This window comes from Antechinus flavipes, chromosome 2 (assembly GCF_016432865.1).
Source record: "Antechinus flavipes isolate AdamAnt ecotype Samford, QLD, Australia chromosome 2, AdamAnt_v2, whole genome shotgun sequence".
In the NCBI taxonomy this organism is placed as follows: Eukaryota; Metazoa; Chordata; class Mammalia; order Dasyuromorphia; family Dasyuridae; genus Antechinus; species Antechinus flavipes.
Window position 1 is genome coordinate 422,422,783 of NC_067399.1, and position 16,869 is coordinate 422,439,651.

At 35.9% G+C, this 16,869-nt stretch overlaps 1 protein-coding gene across 1 annotated transcript in view; it reads left to right on the forward strand.

Moving 5' to 3' along the window:
* The window catches only part of DOCK2 (dedicator of cytokinesis 2), a 449,319-nt gene that overhangs the window by 129,242 nt on the left and 303,208 nt on the right, over window positions 1-16,869 (forward strand). The window contains exon 24 of the mRNA XM_051978885.1: window positions 8,925-9,073. Within this exon, the coding sequence (XP_051834845.1) occupies window positions 8,925-9,073 (149 nt within the window). The remainder of the gene's footprint in view (window positions 1-8,924; window positions 9,074-16,869) is intronic.

Consider the following 16,869-nt stretch of genomic DNA (forward strand, 5'->3'; position numbering starts at 1 on the left):
ATTGGAAGTCTTTCATTACATATAAATTTAGAGCATGAAATTCTGAGGTCCCAATTGTACATATTTTATTTAATATCTGGGAGGCAATGTCGCATAATGAATAGATGCTGCCTCTATAATTAGGAAGATCAGGTAGCCCTGACAGACGTCTATTTAATTGTGGGATCAAGTATAAGACATTTAGTCTACCTGAGCCTCAGTTTTCACAACTGAAAATGGAGATGATAATAATTACTTCAGAATGTTGTAAGAATTAAATAGGACATGTAAAGTTCTGCATAATTATCAACTGTTATTATTATTATTATTATGACAGTGTAATAATACTTTGCATTCACTCATAATATATTATTTTTACAAATTGTGTTTTGAAAAGTTCAGCTAGTATCAGGGATGACATACATATCCTATACACAAAAAAAACCTATGATCTCTTTAGTGTGGAGAAATGTTACTATAAGAACTCTCTTCGTGTTTGCAAAGTGAAACCCATCTCTAATGTCAATTGCTCACTCAATTAACAAACATTATTAAATATCTTTTATATATTCATCATTATGGTAAGCACTGAGGACATAAATAAAGAAATAAAATAGTCCTTCAAGGAGGTGGAGAAACTTATGTTCTGTTAGACTTTGTAAATAAATCTTTAGGGGTTGCCTAAATCTCTGAAAGGTTAGGTGACCTGTTGATAGCCACAAAGGTAATAACTGTCAAAGCTGAGATCTGACTTGAAGTGATATGATCTTACAACCTCTAAAAAGAAATCTCAATAATTGTATAGTCATAAAGACCTAATTTTATAATTAGGTAGGTACTCACAGAAGCTCTACAGACAAGACACCGAATTATATACCTTTCTGAGAGCTCTAGAATTTTCTTTATGATTTTAGCACAAAATCCTATTTTAGGTTAAATATAAAAGATCTGTGGTAAAAGCCCTACTTTGATTTCATCTCTTAAGTATGTGTTTGAAATAAGGTTCTGTAAGTACATTTCTTCTTTGGGATTTACTACCTAATTATACTTTCTCACTTACAAGATACCTGAAAAGAATTTTTATAGTAGTGGATTCTTAAACCTCCAAATAGACTGTGTTTGTTTAACTGGGGAGTAATATTTTGCTACTTGGGTTTAATAAAATGGAGTTGTACTTTGGGACAGATTGGGATGGAAGGAAAGGAAGGGAGGAACGATTCTATATATTGTAATTAGGATCTTTTTCATGGAGGTAAGGAAGACTGCAGGGCTCCTAAAGAATGGGAAGAGAGATGAAGTAAAATTAGGGAATCTAGTGGAGTTGTAAATGCTTACACTTGGAACTGTGATATGAGGGTGGGGGTGGGAGAAGTAGTTATTGATTTCCTTGTGCCTGGAATTAGTTTTTTTCATGACATACCAGCTATCTAAGGGAAGTTTGGAGAATATTTTATATCTATCAGGCTAGTATTGCAGCTGTCATATACCAAAGGGGCGCTGCTATCCATGTACTATATATGTACTTTGAACATTTGCACATATTTCTAAAAACCAAATATGAAAAAAATGAAAGAAAGCAAATCATAAAAAAGAAAGGAAGAATGGATGAAAGAAAGGATAGAAAGATAAAAAGAAAGAGAAAGAAAAAAGAGGAAGAATGAAAGAAGAAAGGAAGAAAAGGAAGGAAGGAAGAAAAGGAAGGAAGGAAGGAAGGAAAGAAGGAAGGAAGGAAGGAAGGAAAGAAGGAAGGAAGGAAGGAAGGAAGGAAGGAAGGAAGGAAGGAAGGAAGGAAGGAAGGAAGGAAGGAAGGAAGAAAGAAAAGTAGGCAGGCAAGCTAAAGTTATATATCTTCCAAAATAAAATCCTCAGTTGTATTCTTTGGTCCTGGCCCTTTCAGACCTAAGGTTTTGATACAAATATACCCCATGCTGTGGGTGAATTAGGTATTTGGGATCTTGCTATAGGACTGCAACCCAGCTTTTCCATCCTTGGGGAGCAGAGCCAAGCTCTCTTAGAAGTCAGTGGGATCTCAGCCAGCTTAGAGCACATTGTGCCTTAGAGACTGCAGTTCCAATGCAGAGAATGATGATGTAGAAATGAAAAGCAAAGTAGAGAGCCGGGTGACAAAGTTGGATGACAGTTGCAGTTGAAAGTGAAATTCCAGATAAAGGAAGACAATTCTTTATATATACCTCTTGGTTATGCATACCTTTTGCAGTGTGGATAACTTTATTTGACTGTGTGGTTAGTTAATATTTCTATCACAGCCAATACACCTTGAACAGGTAAAAGTGGACAAGCTACAGAGTATGGGGGAAAATGTAGATGAGAAAGGCTTACAGAGGTCTGTTATTTTTGGAGCTATGGATCTGAGATAAGTTATAAAATATTCTTTATGGAGAACTTTCAAAATGAAATAGATTCTCATTTGTTATAAATGATGTGGAATACTCATTGCTATGGCTAGGACAGGGTGACTCAGGCTTTGCTGTGGGATATTAAATTTAGAAGGCACTTTCAGCTATTGGATTCCTTCAGCTATGGAAAAACTATGGTTTATGGTTTAGTACCAAGAATAATTAGTTAAATTAAAAAGCTACCAGATGGCCAACTGAGGTGAGCTCCTCCCCAACTCTGTCTTATTTCTCATCCATCCCTGTTAGCTTTCTCAACAGAGGGGATTCTGTTTTCCCTTCTCAGTATGGTTTGACACTTCCTACTCCTAACTGATGGTGTGCTTTGTTTCTCTTACTTTAGGTGAGATTTATAGTATTTAACCTGGGCACAAAAATTCCTATTCCTTGTTCTGACAATACAATTCTGCCTTAAAGTCCATGGGTAGACTGTTTGAATTTTTGATTTCACTTGAAAATCCAATTGCTTGTTCATTTATTTAGTAAACCTTCATTAAACACATTCTATGTATAATGTATTTGTAGGTAATATAGGGAAAATACAGGGATAGGCAAAGCATGGTCCCAATATTTAAGGAGCTTCTGGTTTGATAGAGAAGGAAAAAGATTTATCTTTTTCCTCTCTGAATCCTGTCCTTCTGTAGGATCCAGCTTTAGTCTCATTTTTTTTTTTAGTGTTGTCAATTCAAATTAACAAACATTTGTAGTTGTTCAGTCATTTCAATTGTAGCCAGCTCTTCATGCCCCATTTGAGGTTTTCTTGGCAAAGATACTGGAGTGATTTGCCATTTCCTTCTTTAGCTCATTTGTCAGATGCATAACTGAGACAAACAGAGTTAAGTGACTTATCCAGGATCACAGTAAGTGTCTGAGGCCAGATTTGAACTCAGGAAGATGAGTCTACCTGATTCCAAGTTCAGTGTTCTATCTACTGCACCACATAATCACAGTTATTAAATATTTACTATGTTCCAGAACCTATGGCTGGCTTAGTCATTTCTTCAAATCAGGTTCTAGGAGGAACTTATCAATGGGAAGAAGAGGCTGTAGGGTGGAATGATCTTCCAGGCTAAGAGAACTGCAGAGGAGGTATGATGACAAAGCTCAGAAGGTCAGGAATGGAAACAGACCAATCATAAGGAAGCTAAATAAGCTTTTTTAGACTGATTAGAACTCCTTTGGAGCCATGAGAACTACCGTTATAGACAATCATTACAGCTGTTTCTGTCTATTTGTACCCCCCTCCCTCTATGAAAGGGGGTGCGGTCTAACAAGATTGAATTAACCACTTATTTGGGACTTGAGATATATTGACTGGGCAAGTCAATATATTTTATTTATTGAAATATTTATGAATGATGTCACATTATTTGAATTCACATTGCTGCATTATTTCTGTTAGATTATAATCAATTATCATATTTACATGATTATAATTTCAAATAATATGAATTTGACTACTTCATTCTTTATTCCCATTAAGTATATTGTCTTGTGTTTCAAATTAGATTTTAAGCCTACCATAGGTAGTAAAGCTGCTTTGTATTTCTTTGTATCCATCCAGTATGCCTAGAACATAGTAGATATGTTTTATATGGTTTATGTACCTATGGTGTGTGTGTGTGTGTGTGTGTGTGTGTGTGTGTGTGTGTCCTGCCTGTATGATCCTGAGCAAGTCAGTTAGACATTCTCAGTCTCAGTTTCTTAATCTGCAAAATAAGGATAATAAAACTACTAGCGTTGTTAACCTAAAATGTAACTTTACTAACTGTAAAGTCCTATACAGATAGAATTATTATAGACTTGACCACGTGGTTTCATTGGTGAACATTTGATGAGAAAACTACTTCTACAATGTAGATCAGAACCTGCTCTGAAATGAATAGTACTGAAACTGAATGAGAAGCACTTAACTATAAATTAAGTGACTTGCCCAGTGTCACACAGTTAGTCTGTGTTAGAGCAAATCTTGAACTCAAATCTTTTTTACTCCAAGGACAGCTTTCTTTCTAGTGTGTCACACTACCTCTCATAAGACCTGTGATTTATGTATTTTTCTCTTCCTTTTTCATAGTAATGGATTTCTTAGTTAGAATTGATTCCTACAAATTGTGGTGTAAATCTTATGTTTGTCCTGTATAATTTCTGGCCTCTTCATCACAACAAGGTTGTGTCTACAGCATTCCCTCTGAAACCTCTACATGAGATAGGAATAATTTTTTTTTTTTTGCCAATCAAACAAAATGATCACAATTACTATTTTCTGCACTTGGGGTTGTTAAAGCAGTTCCATAGTTGTCTTGGAAAGAGGAGTTGGTACCTTGTGGACAGGTTGATATTTTTGTATTGGGATCTCTTCTCATCTTTGCTTTTGTAAACCCCTTTCTTCCTTCAAGGCCCAGCAAAGGTTTGGCTTCTTCCATGAAGACTCCCCTGATTGTTTCTATTGAAATGTGCTGCTTTCCAATCCCATCTTCTTCAGTTTTCTAAGTTTAGACCTCTCCTTTTTTCCTTTGTATCCATCACATTCTCCTTCATACACTTAATTGTGTTTGTATTCTATCTTACTAGGTTACCACTTCTGAAAAACTAGAGCACTTTTGGTTTCCAGGACTAGGTTTAAGTACCATCAGGTAATGAATGAACCTTGTTGAATTGAGAGGTTAAGAAAATTATGCAAATCTGATCATTTGGGCAGTAGCATATATAGGAAGGCAGTGTGGTGTGGTGAAAAGAGCAAGACTTCTTGAGCAATTTTTGTGTCTTGAATTCTTTTGTTGGTCTCGTGGAGTCCACTAAAGGACTTTTTCTCAGAATCACATTCTTAGAGGCAAACAATAAAATCCTGACTCCATGTTTTCACTGGCTGTCATCCATAAGTGAAATACTCTTTCCTATCTTCTCTTGCTTCCTTCAAATTTCTGTGAAATTCCACCTTTGGTAAAAAGTCTTTCCTGGTTTCTCTTAATGCTAGTTCTTTCCCTGTGTGATGACTTTCAATAAATCTTGTACATTATTTTGTTTATATATATAAATTGTTTGCATGATGTTTCCCCTATTAGACTATAAGTTCTTGAGGACAGGAACTGTCCTTTGCCTTTTCTTTGTACTCTAATTCTTGACACAATCTATGGCACATAGTAAGTGTTAATAAATGCTTATAGATTTAACAAAAATATATAAGATTACAAAGGAAAACAATAATACCAAAATATACTTATCAAAAGTAAAAAAAAAAGTTTTCAGATTTCAGATTAAAAACTTCTGTTTTTCAGAGGTTTAAGTCCTCCATATGATGTTTTTACCTTTGTGACTATAGAGCAGTCATTTACTATCCCTGAACCTCATTTCCCTCACCTATAAAATGGGAGAGGGTAGTACTACATGGCTTCTGAGATCCTTTACAGTAATAGATCTGTGATCCTATGATTCTGCCCCACTCTTGCCATTTCTCTCTCTGTGCCTTTCTCTCTCTCTCTGTATGTCTCTTTCTGGTACACATATATATGTTTTCATGTGTCTTATTGGTTTCTGACTCACTGCCAATTCCTTTAAAGGGAAGGAAGAATCATGTGAAAGGGTTATTTGTAAGCAAAGTGTACCCAATACCAATTCCAAAATTACTTTAAAAGCCCTTCACCCTAGAAATCTCAAGAGGGCTGCAGATTCAGGTGTTATCTGTAGCCAGTTTATAAAGACCTTGGAGAAAGACAAAACCTGGAGTCTTCATGCTCTACATTTTTTCTGTTTGCAGTTACACACACACACACACACACACACACACACACACACACACACATTTTATCACAAAATGCCTTCCTATTAAAATATAACTAGCAGGTGTATCCTTGTTGGCTCCTAAGTGGCTAGTCTGAATTACAATTTGGGCTTGTCATCTGACTGCGGATCTCCTGGTTTTTTGTCTGTCACTGAATGCTTGAGGCACAGAGTTGTAGCCAGATTTACAGATCTCTGATATTCATTAATGCTGCCTATGAAGATTTATTCAAAGCTCTGCAATATTTATTTTTCAAAGCTGTCTTTTTTTTTGTTTGTTTGACAATCAAGTAACAATTTAAAAATGCTACTTCTTGAGGCTACACTAACAAATATGATTTTTACAACTCCAATTATGAAGGAGAAAAATTATTTCATTTCTGAACAGAACAACCATAAGGTTCTTGTAAATTGTGGTTAAAAGGAAGACAAATTACTTTCTGAGAAGCAGACCACATTATTAATGGCTTCCTCAGCTGAAAACTTGCTGACTCTCTGTACTGCCAACCTCTGACTAGTTGAGTCTCTAGTTTCGATAATCTAGGCAACAAATGACTCTCAGATTGATAAAGCACTTTTCCTGTGGGGGGCTTATTATATAACTCCTGAAACCTCAGTGAGTTGTGAACAACACATGCCCACATCTCTAGTCTTTCCATTTACCTCCATTTCTCCTCTGCATTTCTCCTTTCATCTATAACTTTATTTCGTAGCCTCAGAGAATTTTGAAAAGGGAGGGGAACCTAAAGATCATTTAGCCCAATCAAGTCGTTTTAGAAATGGAGGCATCAAATTTTACAGAGGTGAATTGACTGTCCAGTAAGGCACATTCAGGAAGCAAAGGTTCCTAGATCAGTCTTTCCCCTTGCAATCATACGTCCCTGGGGTCCTTGGTATTCTAGCTAGAGCTCTGATAGACCCATTCTCCACAGCTCCCTAGAGGGTCTGTTTGGCCCAGCTCATAGAAGAACTATATTTAAAAGTAAATCCTCACAGCTAAACTGCATCTAGCTCTCTTACAGTGGATAAGACATATTTATTTTTCACTAGGATGCTCAAGGTAGAAAGAGGAATATAGGATCTGATCATAGACTGAGAGCACAAATAGATCTTGGAGAATTACTTCATCTAATCTACTTATTTTATAGAGGAGAAAAGTCACATAGAAGCTCATGATGTTGGATGCCACGCACTGTGAATAGCAGAGCTAAGATTCAGATTCAAACTCACATCCAACAGTTTTTCTATTCTGCAATTGAAATAATCACATAGATTCTGTGTCACATTTTAGTTGATCTTATTTACAGTTAATAGATTTTGCCCCAAAGAGCTCATCATGGTTCTTTGTTATGAAGTTAATTCAGAAATGTGGCTGTCCTGTAATGAGTTTAGAATGAACAGTTCTTCTACTAATCACTGTTCTAATCTTACTTCAAGGAAATCTGTTGTCCTTGAGGCATCTGGGAGAACACCAAGCCATCTAGTTTAATATCTTTAAACCACTAAGCTCTCTGTTAAAATTGTCTGGTTTATCACTCAAAGAAGTCTGGTTGACTATCTCTAATCTTGTAGGTAGATTCAAACAATGAACATTTCTTGGTCACAAGAGAAAAGGAGGGAGTTGTTGCAAGTCCTCTCATCTCAATTTTCAACCAGTCATATTGTCTCCATGCCTCAGCTTTGTAACCAAATTGATGTGGAGTTCTTGTAGCCAATCATAACTTGTTCCCTTCTTACAAAGTTTTTATCTTTCTTCTGTACTCCCCAAAACATAAATAAAAGAGAGTTTTCTTCATTCAGGGTCTTAGTTTTTCTGAGGAAACTGAAATCCTATTAATTGGCAAATTCAGGCTTTACTAATAAGTTGGAATTTTGTGCCTCATTTTATCTTAATTTAAACTTAAACCATTATCCTCAGGCTGGCTGTTGATTTCCCTCTGTGATATGTAGTTAACCTGTGACAATTCCCTTCCATCCCTTATCTTTCTTTGTTTAATTCATGTTGGCTGCTGAGAATCATAATATAAGAAAACTCAAGCCAAAAAAAGTAATCTGACTTGTCTAATATCTCTAATTTCTAATTAAAATAGAAATCTAACAATAAAGTAGCATTCCTAGAATCAGGTTAGTAATCAGACTTGCCACCAATAAGGGTTAATCTAGCAACCAATACTTATTAAGGGTTTACCATATACTATCCTATAGTTATATATAGAAAGGAGATAATTTAATACTTCGAGGAGCTTATATTATCATAAGTGAGGTCATATTGTAAGGTTATTTGTGATCATAAATTTGGAGGTGTAAGTTCATCAAACCCAGTATCCTCATTTTACAGATAAAGAAACTGAAATCTACATAAGATTAAGTGATTTGCTCAGGGGTACATAACTAGAAACTCTCTGAGTCAAGATTTGAACCATATTTTTCTCTGATTCCAACTCCATTATTCTATCCATAATATCATGAAGTCTCTTTAGACTGACTTTGAAGTGCAGGCTACTATGTATTTCTTTCATGTTTAAAGTTTGTCATTTCCATGGGAAGTTTATTAGTGAAAAGTTATGTTGTTAGAAATGTGAGGGAGCTCCAGGGTCATGAATCCTAGAGGTACATCATGCCTCAGAATTCTCAACCACAGCAAGAGCATCATGATTCCTTGGTTTTTCCAGAGGGTTTATTTATAAATTGAAATAGTTATCTTTGCTCACTTAAAAATAAACAACTGACTAGAGGAATTGCTTTTCTTTATAGAATGCCGGGATATTCTCCTCCCAGTCATCACCAAGGAACTGAAGGAGTTACTGGAACCAAAAGATGAGCAGCAATACCAGGTCCAAGAGAAGAAATACTGTGTTGAATTACTCAATAGCATCCTAGAGGTTCTCAGCTGTCAGGACCCTGTGAGTACCCATTATAATGGAAATGGTTCAAACCCAGAGTAGGACCAAATTGATTAAGTTGTAAAATAGTGATACTAATAAATAGCATTGAAATTTTAAATATAAAGTCAATGCCTACTCAACCAGGCTCTTGTCTTCCCAATGCCTACCCTTCCAATTGTGAAGGATGGCAGAAATAATACAGATTAGTAAGATATATTTGTTCCTATTTTTCTTATTTGATGAGCTTCCTCTGGTTGTGCTTGTGTTGAGTGGGCACCCTAGAGCAGGGATTCTTAAACTTTTTCTACTCATGATCTCTTTTTGCCCAAGAGATTTTTATGCAAATCTCAAATCTGAGTCAAAGTGTATTCAGGCAGCATTCATGCATGCACAGTGAAAAGTGGGCATGTTCTCCGTTCAGAACCAAGGCTTCAGTGAGGTTTCTTGATGTAACACTGCCAAGCACTGCAAGCAACAACTTGAATTCATTATCCATTTAATTTTGAATTATTTTTTGATTGTTGTATTCAGAAACCTTTTGCTGTTAAATTTTTGACTTAGACTCTCCAGCACTGAGCACAGTGGCTGGCCCATAATAGGGACTTAAATGCTTTTTGATAGATTATCTTGATAATAATAATAAATAATATTACTGTTTGGGGCATGTAAAAGTATTTATGATGTGTCATACATTATACTAAGCACTTTACAATTATAATCTCATTAGCTCTGTACACCAACTCTGGAAAGCAAATACTATTTTTGTCCCCATTTTACGGTTAAGGTAACTGAGGCAAACAAAAATTTAAGCCATTGTTCAAGAATGGCAACATAATAGATCTAGCATTGCATTTGGAATCGGGAAACTTGATATAAATTCTGCCTCAGAGGCTTACTGATTGTGACTCTGGGCAATTCACTTATTCAGAGACTCTATTTCTTTATCTGAAAAAATGGGGAATATATAGCAAGATTAGCTTAGAGGGTTGTCATGAGGAAAGCACTTTGCAAAACTTAAAAGGCAATGCAAAAATAAACAATTATTTCTCATGGAGTTCCCAGGAGGAGGCTATCTGATCCCTTTTGTGAATGACCATATAAGGGAACTCTAATTAGTAATCACATCTTCTGTCATAGGCTCTCATTTTTTTTCCCTTCATTTCAATTTATACTATCAGCACTACTTTCCTTCTGAAACTTTTTTTTTACTCATTTAGTATTGGTATATCTTTATATATGTAGTTAGTCTCTCCATCCTACCTACCTCTCACTGCATCCCCATCAATAGAATATAAGCTCCTTGAGGACAGGAATTTAAAAACAAAATTGTATCTCTAATATCTAGCATAGTACCTAGCATTTAATAAGTGCTTGTTGAATTGAATTTTTATTACCTTATTATATGTTTCTTTTCTCATTTTATTTATTGTAAGAGCCTCCCCTTTGCATGAAGAGCATCACATTAAACAAAAATACAGATGACTATTTCTTAAATAGCAAATGACTCAATGACTGAATTCTGAAGTGTACATTCCAGGCATAGGAAATGACTTGTGCAAATGTATGGAGGAAGATAGGGGAATGTTGAATAGATGGAATAATTTAGCTGGACTATGGAGCTCATGAAAAGTAGTAATGTCTTATTACAAGATGATATGTAAGATAGGTTGGTAATAAATTAATAGAGGACCTTAAATGGAAAGCTGAAGGGCTTTTGCATTATTTTAGTAGTAATAAGTAGTCACTAAAAGGTTTTTTAATGCAAAGGTATGACATGATCATATTTATAGACATAAGGATTTTGAGCAACCTGTAATCCTTTGGGCACTTTAATTTCTTAATCCTGAACCATATTTTCCAATATGTTTTTCATTGTCCTTTCCTGCCCTATCTTCTCATTTCATTAATTCATCAATTTAAAATTATTTATTAAGACTGTGTGCCTGGCACAAGGGACTCAGACCCAAAGGTGGTTGAATCCTTGCCCTCCAGGATCTTAGATTATGAGAGGGAAACAATATATACATATGTAAACACATAAGAAAGAAAGATAGATACAAAGTAACCTTGGATAGGAAGGTACCAGTGAATGGGATGGTGGTAATGGTGGTAAGAAGTAGGGGGTGGGGGGGAAAAAGCCTCATACTGGACATGATGCTTCTGTTGACTCTCAAATGAAACTAGGGATTGAGTCCAAGAGACCAATAGGAGTGAGCGCATTCCAGATAGGGAGTACAGCTACTATAAGGGCCCAGAGAGATCATAAGCATTTTGGGAAAAAAAAACTGCAAGTAGGCCAGTGTGAGTAGATCATAGAGTGTTTGGAAGAGGGAGTAATATTGAAAAAGCCTGAAAAAGTAGTATTGGTGCATATTATAGAAAATTTTAAAAACTAAACAGAGAAACCACCAAATATCAGATTATGTGGTGACTTGAGTTGACATCCCCTCCTCTTCATCTTTGACTAACTCCTTCATCTTCTGTAGACTTGTATTGGTGTGCAAAATGTAATTAATATTCATAGGATGTTTTGTTTACTTATGCTTGTCATAGACCCATTTACATTCACAAGATTGCAGTGTGGGTCTGGGTTTATTTGAGGGGTCTTGCTTTCTCCTCAGGCTTTTTTTCATATATAGATCACTAGGGTCTTAGAATTGCCATTCAATTATAGAACCTATTAAGGTTCATTACCATCATTTTCAATGGTAGGATTGATTTGTAGGAAATACCAAGACCAGTGGTTTACATTCAAACTCTCTGACTTTGTATAACATGCTAAATTCTTGATTCCAAATCCATACATCAAGGCTCACTTTAGGGATGAGCACAATCCTTTAGGTCCAGAAATGCTGCCAAACTGCTTGGAATCTGCACCTGACACTCCTCAAACTCCCTAGGGATTCACACCCAGAACAATCTCCCATAAATTCTCCTCACTCTTTTCACTTTCACCCTTTTCAGTTCCACAGTCAGGTTATTCTCTAATCACATTCTCTCTCTTTCTCTCTCTCTCTCTCTCTCTCTCTCTCTCTCTCTCTCTCTCTCTCTCTCTCTCTGTCTCTATCTATCTCTTTGTTTTTGGTTACAGATTCATGCTATAGTCACTCTTTCCACAACAATAGTGTTCTCTATTTTCCTTTTATTCCCAAATTTTGTCCTTCTCACTCTTAAGACAAGTTATGTTTACTCTGTCTATTCTTTTATAGTCTAGGATGTGTGAGTTGGAAGTGCTTACTAACAAACATTATAGACAACTATGAGCGCTCTTCAACTCTTGTAGGCCCAGATGCCATCACTTCAGAGTCTATCAATGCTTAACTTGAGCTTTACAAGATCAGATGACTGTGTGTCATGTGAAATTATATTTCCTTTTTCTTAAGTTTGCCTTCCTAAGGAAAGCTTATGAACTGTCATCCATTCAGCTCCAACTTCTTGTCTTCTGGTTTTCATTTATATTAAAAAAAAAAAAAGTTAGTATTAATCTCTCTCCAGTGGTATATCTGCTTGTCAGTCATTGGATGTTGCATTTAATGGACAAATAACTAAATTAATGACAAAACAAATTATAAAAACTATTTTAAAATTAGTCCTGGATTCCTCCTTTATCATTCTATGATAGTTACTGAAAATAGAAAGGGTTTCCAATGGACTGGATCATTTCATTTTTTCTTTTTCCTGTTTTATCTGTCTTCAGGGCCAAATAATTGGTTACCTAGTAGCCAGGCTGCCATTTATCAGCCTCTCTATAATTACTCTAAACTGATCTTCAGACTTTAGACCCATTCAGTTCCCAAACCATATGGAAAACTATTTCAAATTGTTAGAATTGGTCAGAGCTGGCACTTTCCTGATATAACCCTCAAGGACCCAGGGTCACTAATAACAGTAATAATAACAATAACTAGCATTTATATATCACTTTTAAGATTTGAAAAGTACTTTATAAATATTATTTCCCTGATTACCTTAGTATAGCAATGGAGTATCAGGATGAGGCTTTTGACATATAAATCACTCTAAAACAGTTTTTAAACATTTTATTTTCCTGCTCAAAAACTATCAAAGAATACTTTATGTCTGTAAGAGTAAGTTTGAACTACATAGATTGACATTTTAGGGCTTCCACAATTAGCAGTATGTTTTCACTGTTCCCTGTGCTTGAGTTCATCATAACAGTAATGAATTCTGGTTTGGTAATATATCCTGATCATCTCCCACCCACTCTCCCAAGATGAGTAATTGTTTGCCATGTGAGTAGGATCCCACTTGGCTCCAAAGACTAGTTATTATCCATTTTACTATTTGTGTATATTTTGATGAGTTTGACATCTGTCCTACATTGGGAGATGTTTGTCCATTTTTTTTTTTTAAAGCAATTCCACCCCTACCCACAACCAGAGAAAGTCTTTTGGCTGACACCCATTTACAAGGCGATATCTCTGTGAGTATCTGTAGCCTGACTAAGCTATCAATTAATAAATAGTGATTGATTGATTACTATGTGACAAAAGTGAGACAGCTCTTCTCCCCAAAGAGGTTATATCCTACTGAAAATACAGCCTGTTCACAAAGAAGTAAATGGATGATACAGAAAATATAAATACATAATGATTTGACTGGGGAATCAGAAGGAGCTTCTTGAAGAGAGCAGGAGGTTACAAGAGGCAGAAGTGAAGAGTAAAGAACATTTGATTAGGCCTCCTTTTTTTACAACCTGGATAATCTCTGAAGAAAATCTGAGTCAGATATGGGAAGAACTTTCTGTAAATAAGGGAAGGAAGCAAAGATTACCATGAAAGATGTTTTTTAAAGAATAAGAGAATCTTGGGCATGGAAGGGATCTAGAGAAATCTTCTGAATTAGTCTGCTGCATTTGTAGATGACAATTTTTGATTGACTGTAACCTCTCTTTATTCCTCCACTGCCTGCCCTGGTTATAGCTATAAGTAAGAAGTTAGCATACCCACTTAGAGATTCCCTACCTACTTTCCTAATCCATTTTTTTCCTGCAACCTATGATTTCATTTGTATAAAGAACTTTCTAGTGAGGGAACATATCTGTTATATCCGCATCAAATTCCAGTTTGAGGCAAGGGTATGTTGACAAATGTTTAACTACTTTTTCTCTGGAAAGGAAAATGCAATTATAGTTATGACACACAAGTTTAATCTACATTATTAACTTTTTCTTCATTATTTTAATTAGAGACAATATTATAATAAACCCTGATTTTTGTTGTTGTTGTTGTTGTTGATTTGGGTATTCAGTCATTTTTTCAGTCATATCCAATTCATGATGCCATTTTGGGTTTTCTTTGCAAAGATACTGGAATTTTTCTTCTCCATTTCATTTTAACTGAGGCAAATTAGGTTAAGTGACTCGCCCAGGATCACACAACTAGTAAACATCTGAGGCCAGATTTGAACTCAGAAAGATGAGTCTTATGGTCTCCAGGCCTAACAATCCATCAACTATATCACCTAGCCACCCTGTTTTGGGTGTTTTTTTTTTTTTTTTTTTTTGAGCATTTACCAATTTTTTATGGTATTAATGCTCACAATGATAATTCAACAGTTGATTCTGAAGCTGATTTGAGCTGACACACCTATGGTTTGGAGTGAGGCTAAAGTTCCTAACAATTAGAGCTGTTCTGAAGTGGAATGGGCTGACTAAGGAGCTAATAAATTCCGCATCACTAGTAGTCTTAAAGCAAAAACTGGGTGACTATACTTCTCAAGTATGTTATAAAGGGGATTATTGTCCACATCTGGCTTAGACTAGCTGGCCTTTGAGGTTCCTTCCAATTCTAAGATGCTACAGTTCTAAAATCCTCTAAAATGTACTATGCTCTTCAGGAACCCATGCAGGTTTCTAGTGATCTCTAATTCCCTTTTCTAAATGGTCTGCTGGGTTGTCACCATGTTGTGATTTATAAAAAGAGTTCAAACTAATTACTTAGATTAAGTGAATGTCTTAGAAGTACCATCAAGCTATGTGAAAAGATGTGCAGGTCAAAAAGCCTCTCAGATGGGATGATTAAGTTCCTTCAGTTTGTGCTTCTCCTATTTAGAGATCCTGAAATCCACAAACTATGGAATCCTAAATAAAGCCAGGGATTTTGTTTTGGATTAAATGTGTATTTGGTCTCCTGTTGACTGTAACAATATGGCTATTTGATGTCTAACCTGGGCAGGGAGCATCCTTCTCCAGGCACGTGATATATTCTTCCACTAGGGCTCATAGCTAGGGATATAGCAAATTTGTTACAATTACAGTGCAGGTTGCCAAGTCCCAGCACGGTGTGAATTGTGAGTGCTGCAGGGGCAGGAAATGATGCCCCTTCCCAGGAGATTGTCATTGTTTGACATAATTACAGCCCGGTTCTCTAGACCTGGCATGATGCAGTGGTATCTTCCTGTTATTACTTTATTCATTGTAACCCTGGGTGGCATATGACTCAAGGGGAGATGTTCTTAAGCTGGGTTGTCAGGCCTTTTTAAATGATAATGTTAAATTCCCTCTCCCAGCTAGCCCGAGTTGCACTTAGCATATGAAAAGGACATGCTCAGGTGAAAGATAAAAGATTCCACTTTCTACCTAGGTTACCTCCTTTTTCTCCCCCTCACTAAGCAAGTTTGGTTGTCAACTCCAGTTACTTTGAAAAGTCACTTCCCGCTGGCTTTGTTCCTTGCTTGGCCTGCTATTGGGTAACTCATAAAATTTAATTCTGCACCAGACCCAGAGGGAGTTGTGGGTTTTTTTTTTTCCCTTTTTAAAACTGGGTTTTCATTTTTATGTTTTATTTCTTTTGGAGAAAGGAGAGTCATCATTTTGTATCCTGTTTAAAAATTATAAAGTACTCTCCTTTGGATCAGGATGACCTCTCACATTCAATTGGAAACATTAGGGAATTATGTCTATGATGTGAAGAAGAATGAATGCTGAGTCAGCCTGGGGTATCCCAGCTTTTACTGATTCTCTCCTTAAATAAAGAATCCTATATTTCCCATTACCCAAGGTTTTGTTGTTGTTGTTGTTGTTGTTTTTGGTTCCTTGATAATGATTGATATTTGTCTCCCCATCTTGGAGGGGATGTTGGTAGGGAGCAAAAAGGAAAATAAAAACCTCTTGTTTTCAGTCAGTCACTGGAGATTGGTGCTCAGTGACGCTGGAAGAACTCCATGGTGACATTTTCATGTCCTTCCATTCACTATCCCTCTTACCTGGCTGTCAGCTCCAGCTGTTCTTAGCTTTCCAAGATAATGATCCATTCCATGGACTTATCTTCATCTTTAATCAAAACATCTGTCACATTTCCCATCTTCTATCAAATAGCTAAATAAGATTATGGGGTTTAGAGTTGGAAAGGATCATAGAGATTACACCTTAATGCCTCTTCTCCCCTCTAATTTTATAGATGAAGAAACAATCAGAGAAGTCAGCTGCCTAGTTCAGGTCATAGAGATAATAAAAAGAGCTAGAATCTGAACTCAAGTTTTCAGACTCCAAATATAGCATGCTTTTTCCATTATTCCATTTTATCTCATATTAAGGTATTGATAATTGATAATGGCTCTTGAAACTGGATGTCTTAATCTAAGGAACTGACTTCCCAGTGATAAAAATTCCAAGTATTATGGCAGAACTGGGACAGGGAATGTATTCTTTTTAGGAAGAGGTGCATCCCTTGAAAAGCATCTGAATAATCAAAGTGTAGCTTTTTATGCCACATATGGCCAAAAGAAAGTTCAGTTTTCTTTTTTAAAAATTATATATACATATATATTTATCCATAAATATATATTGCATA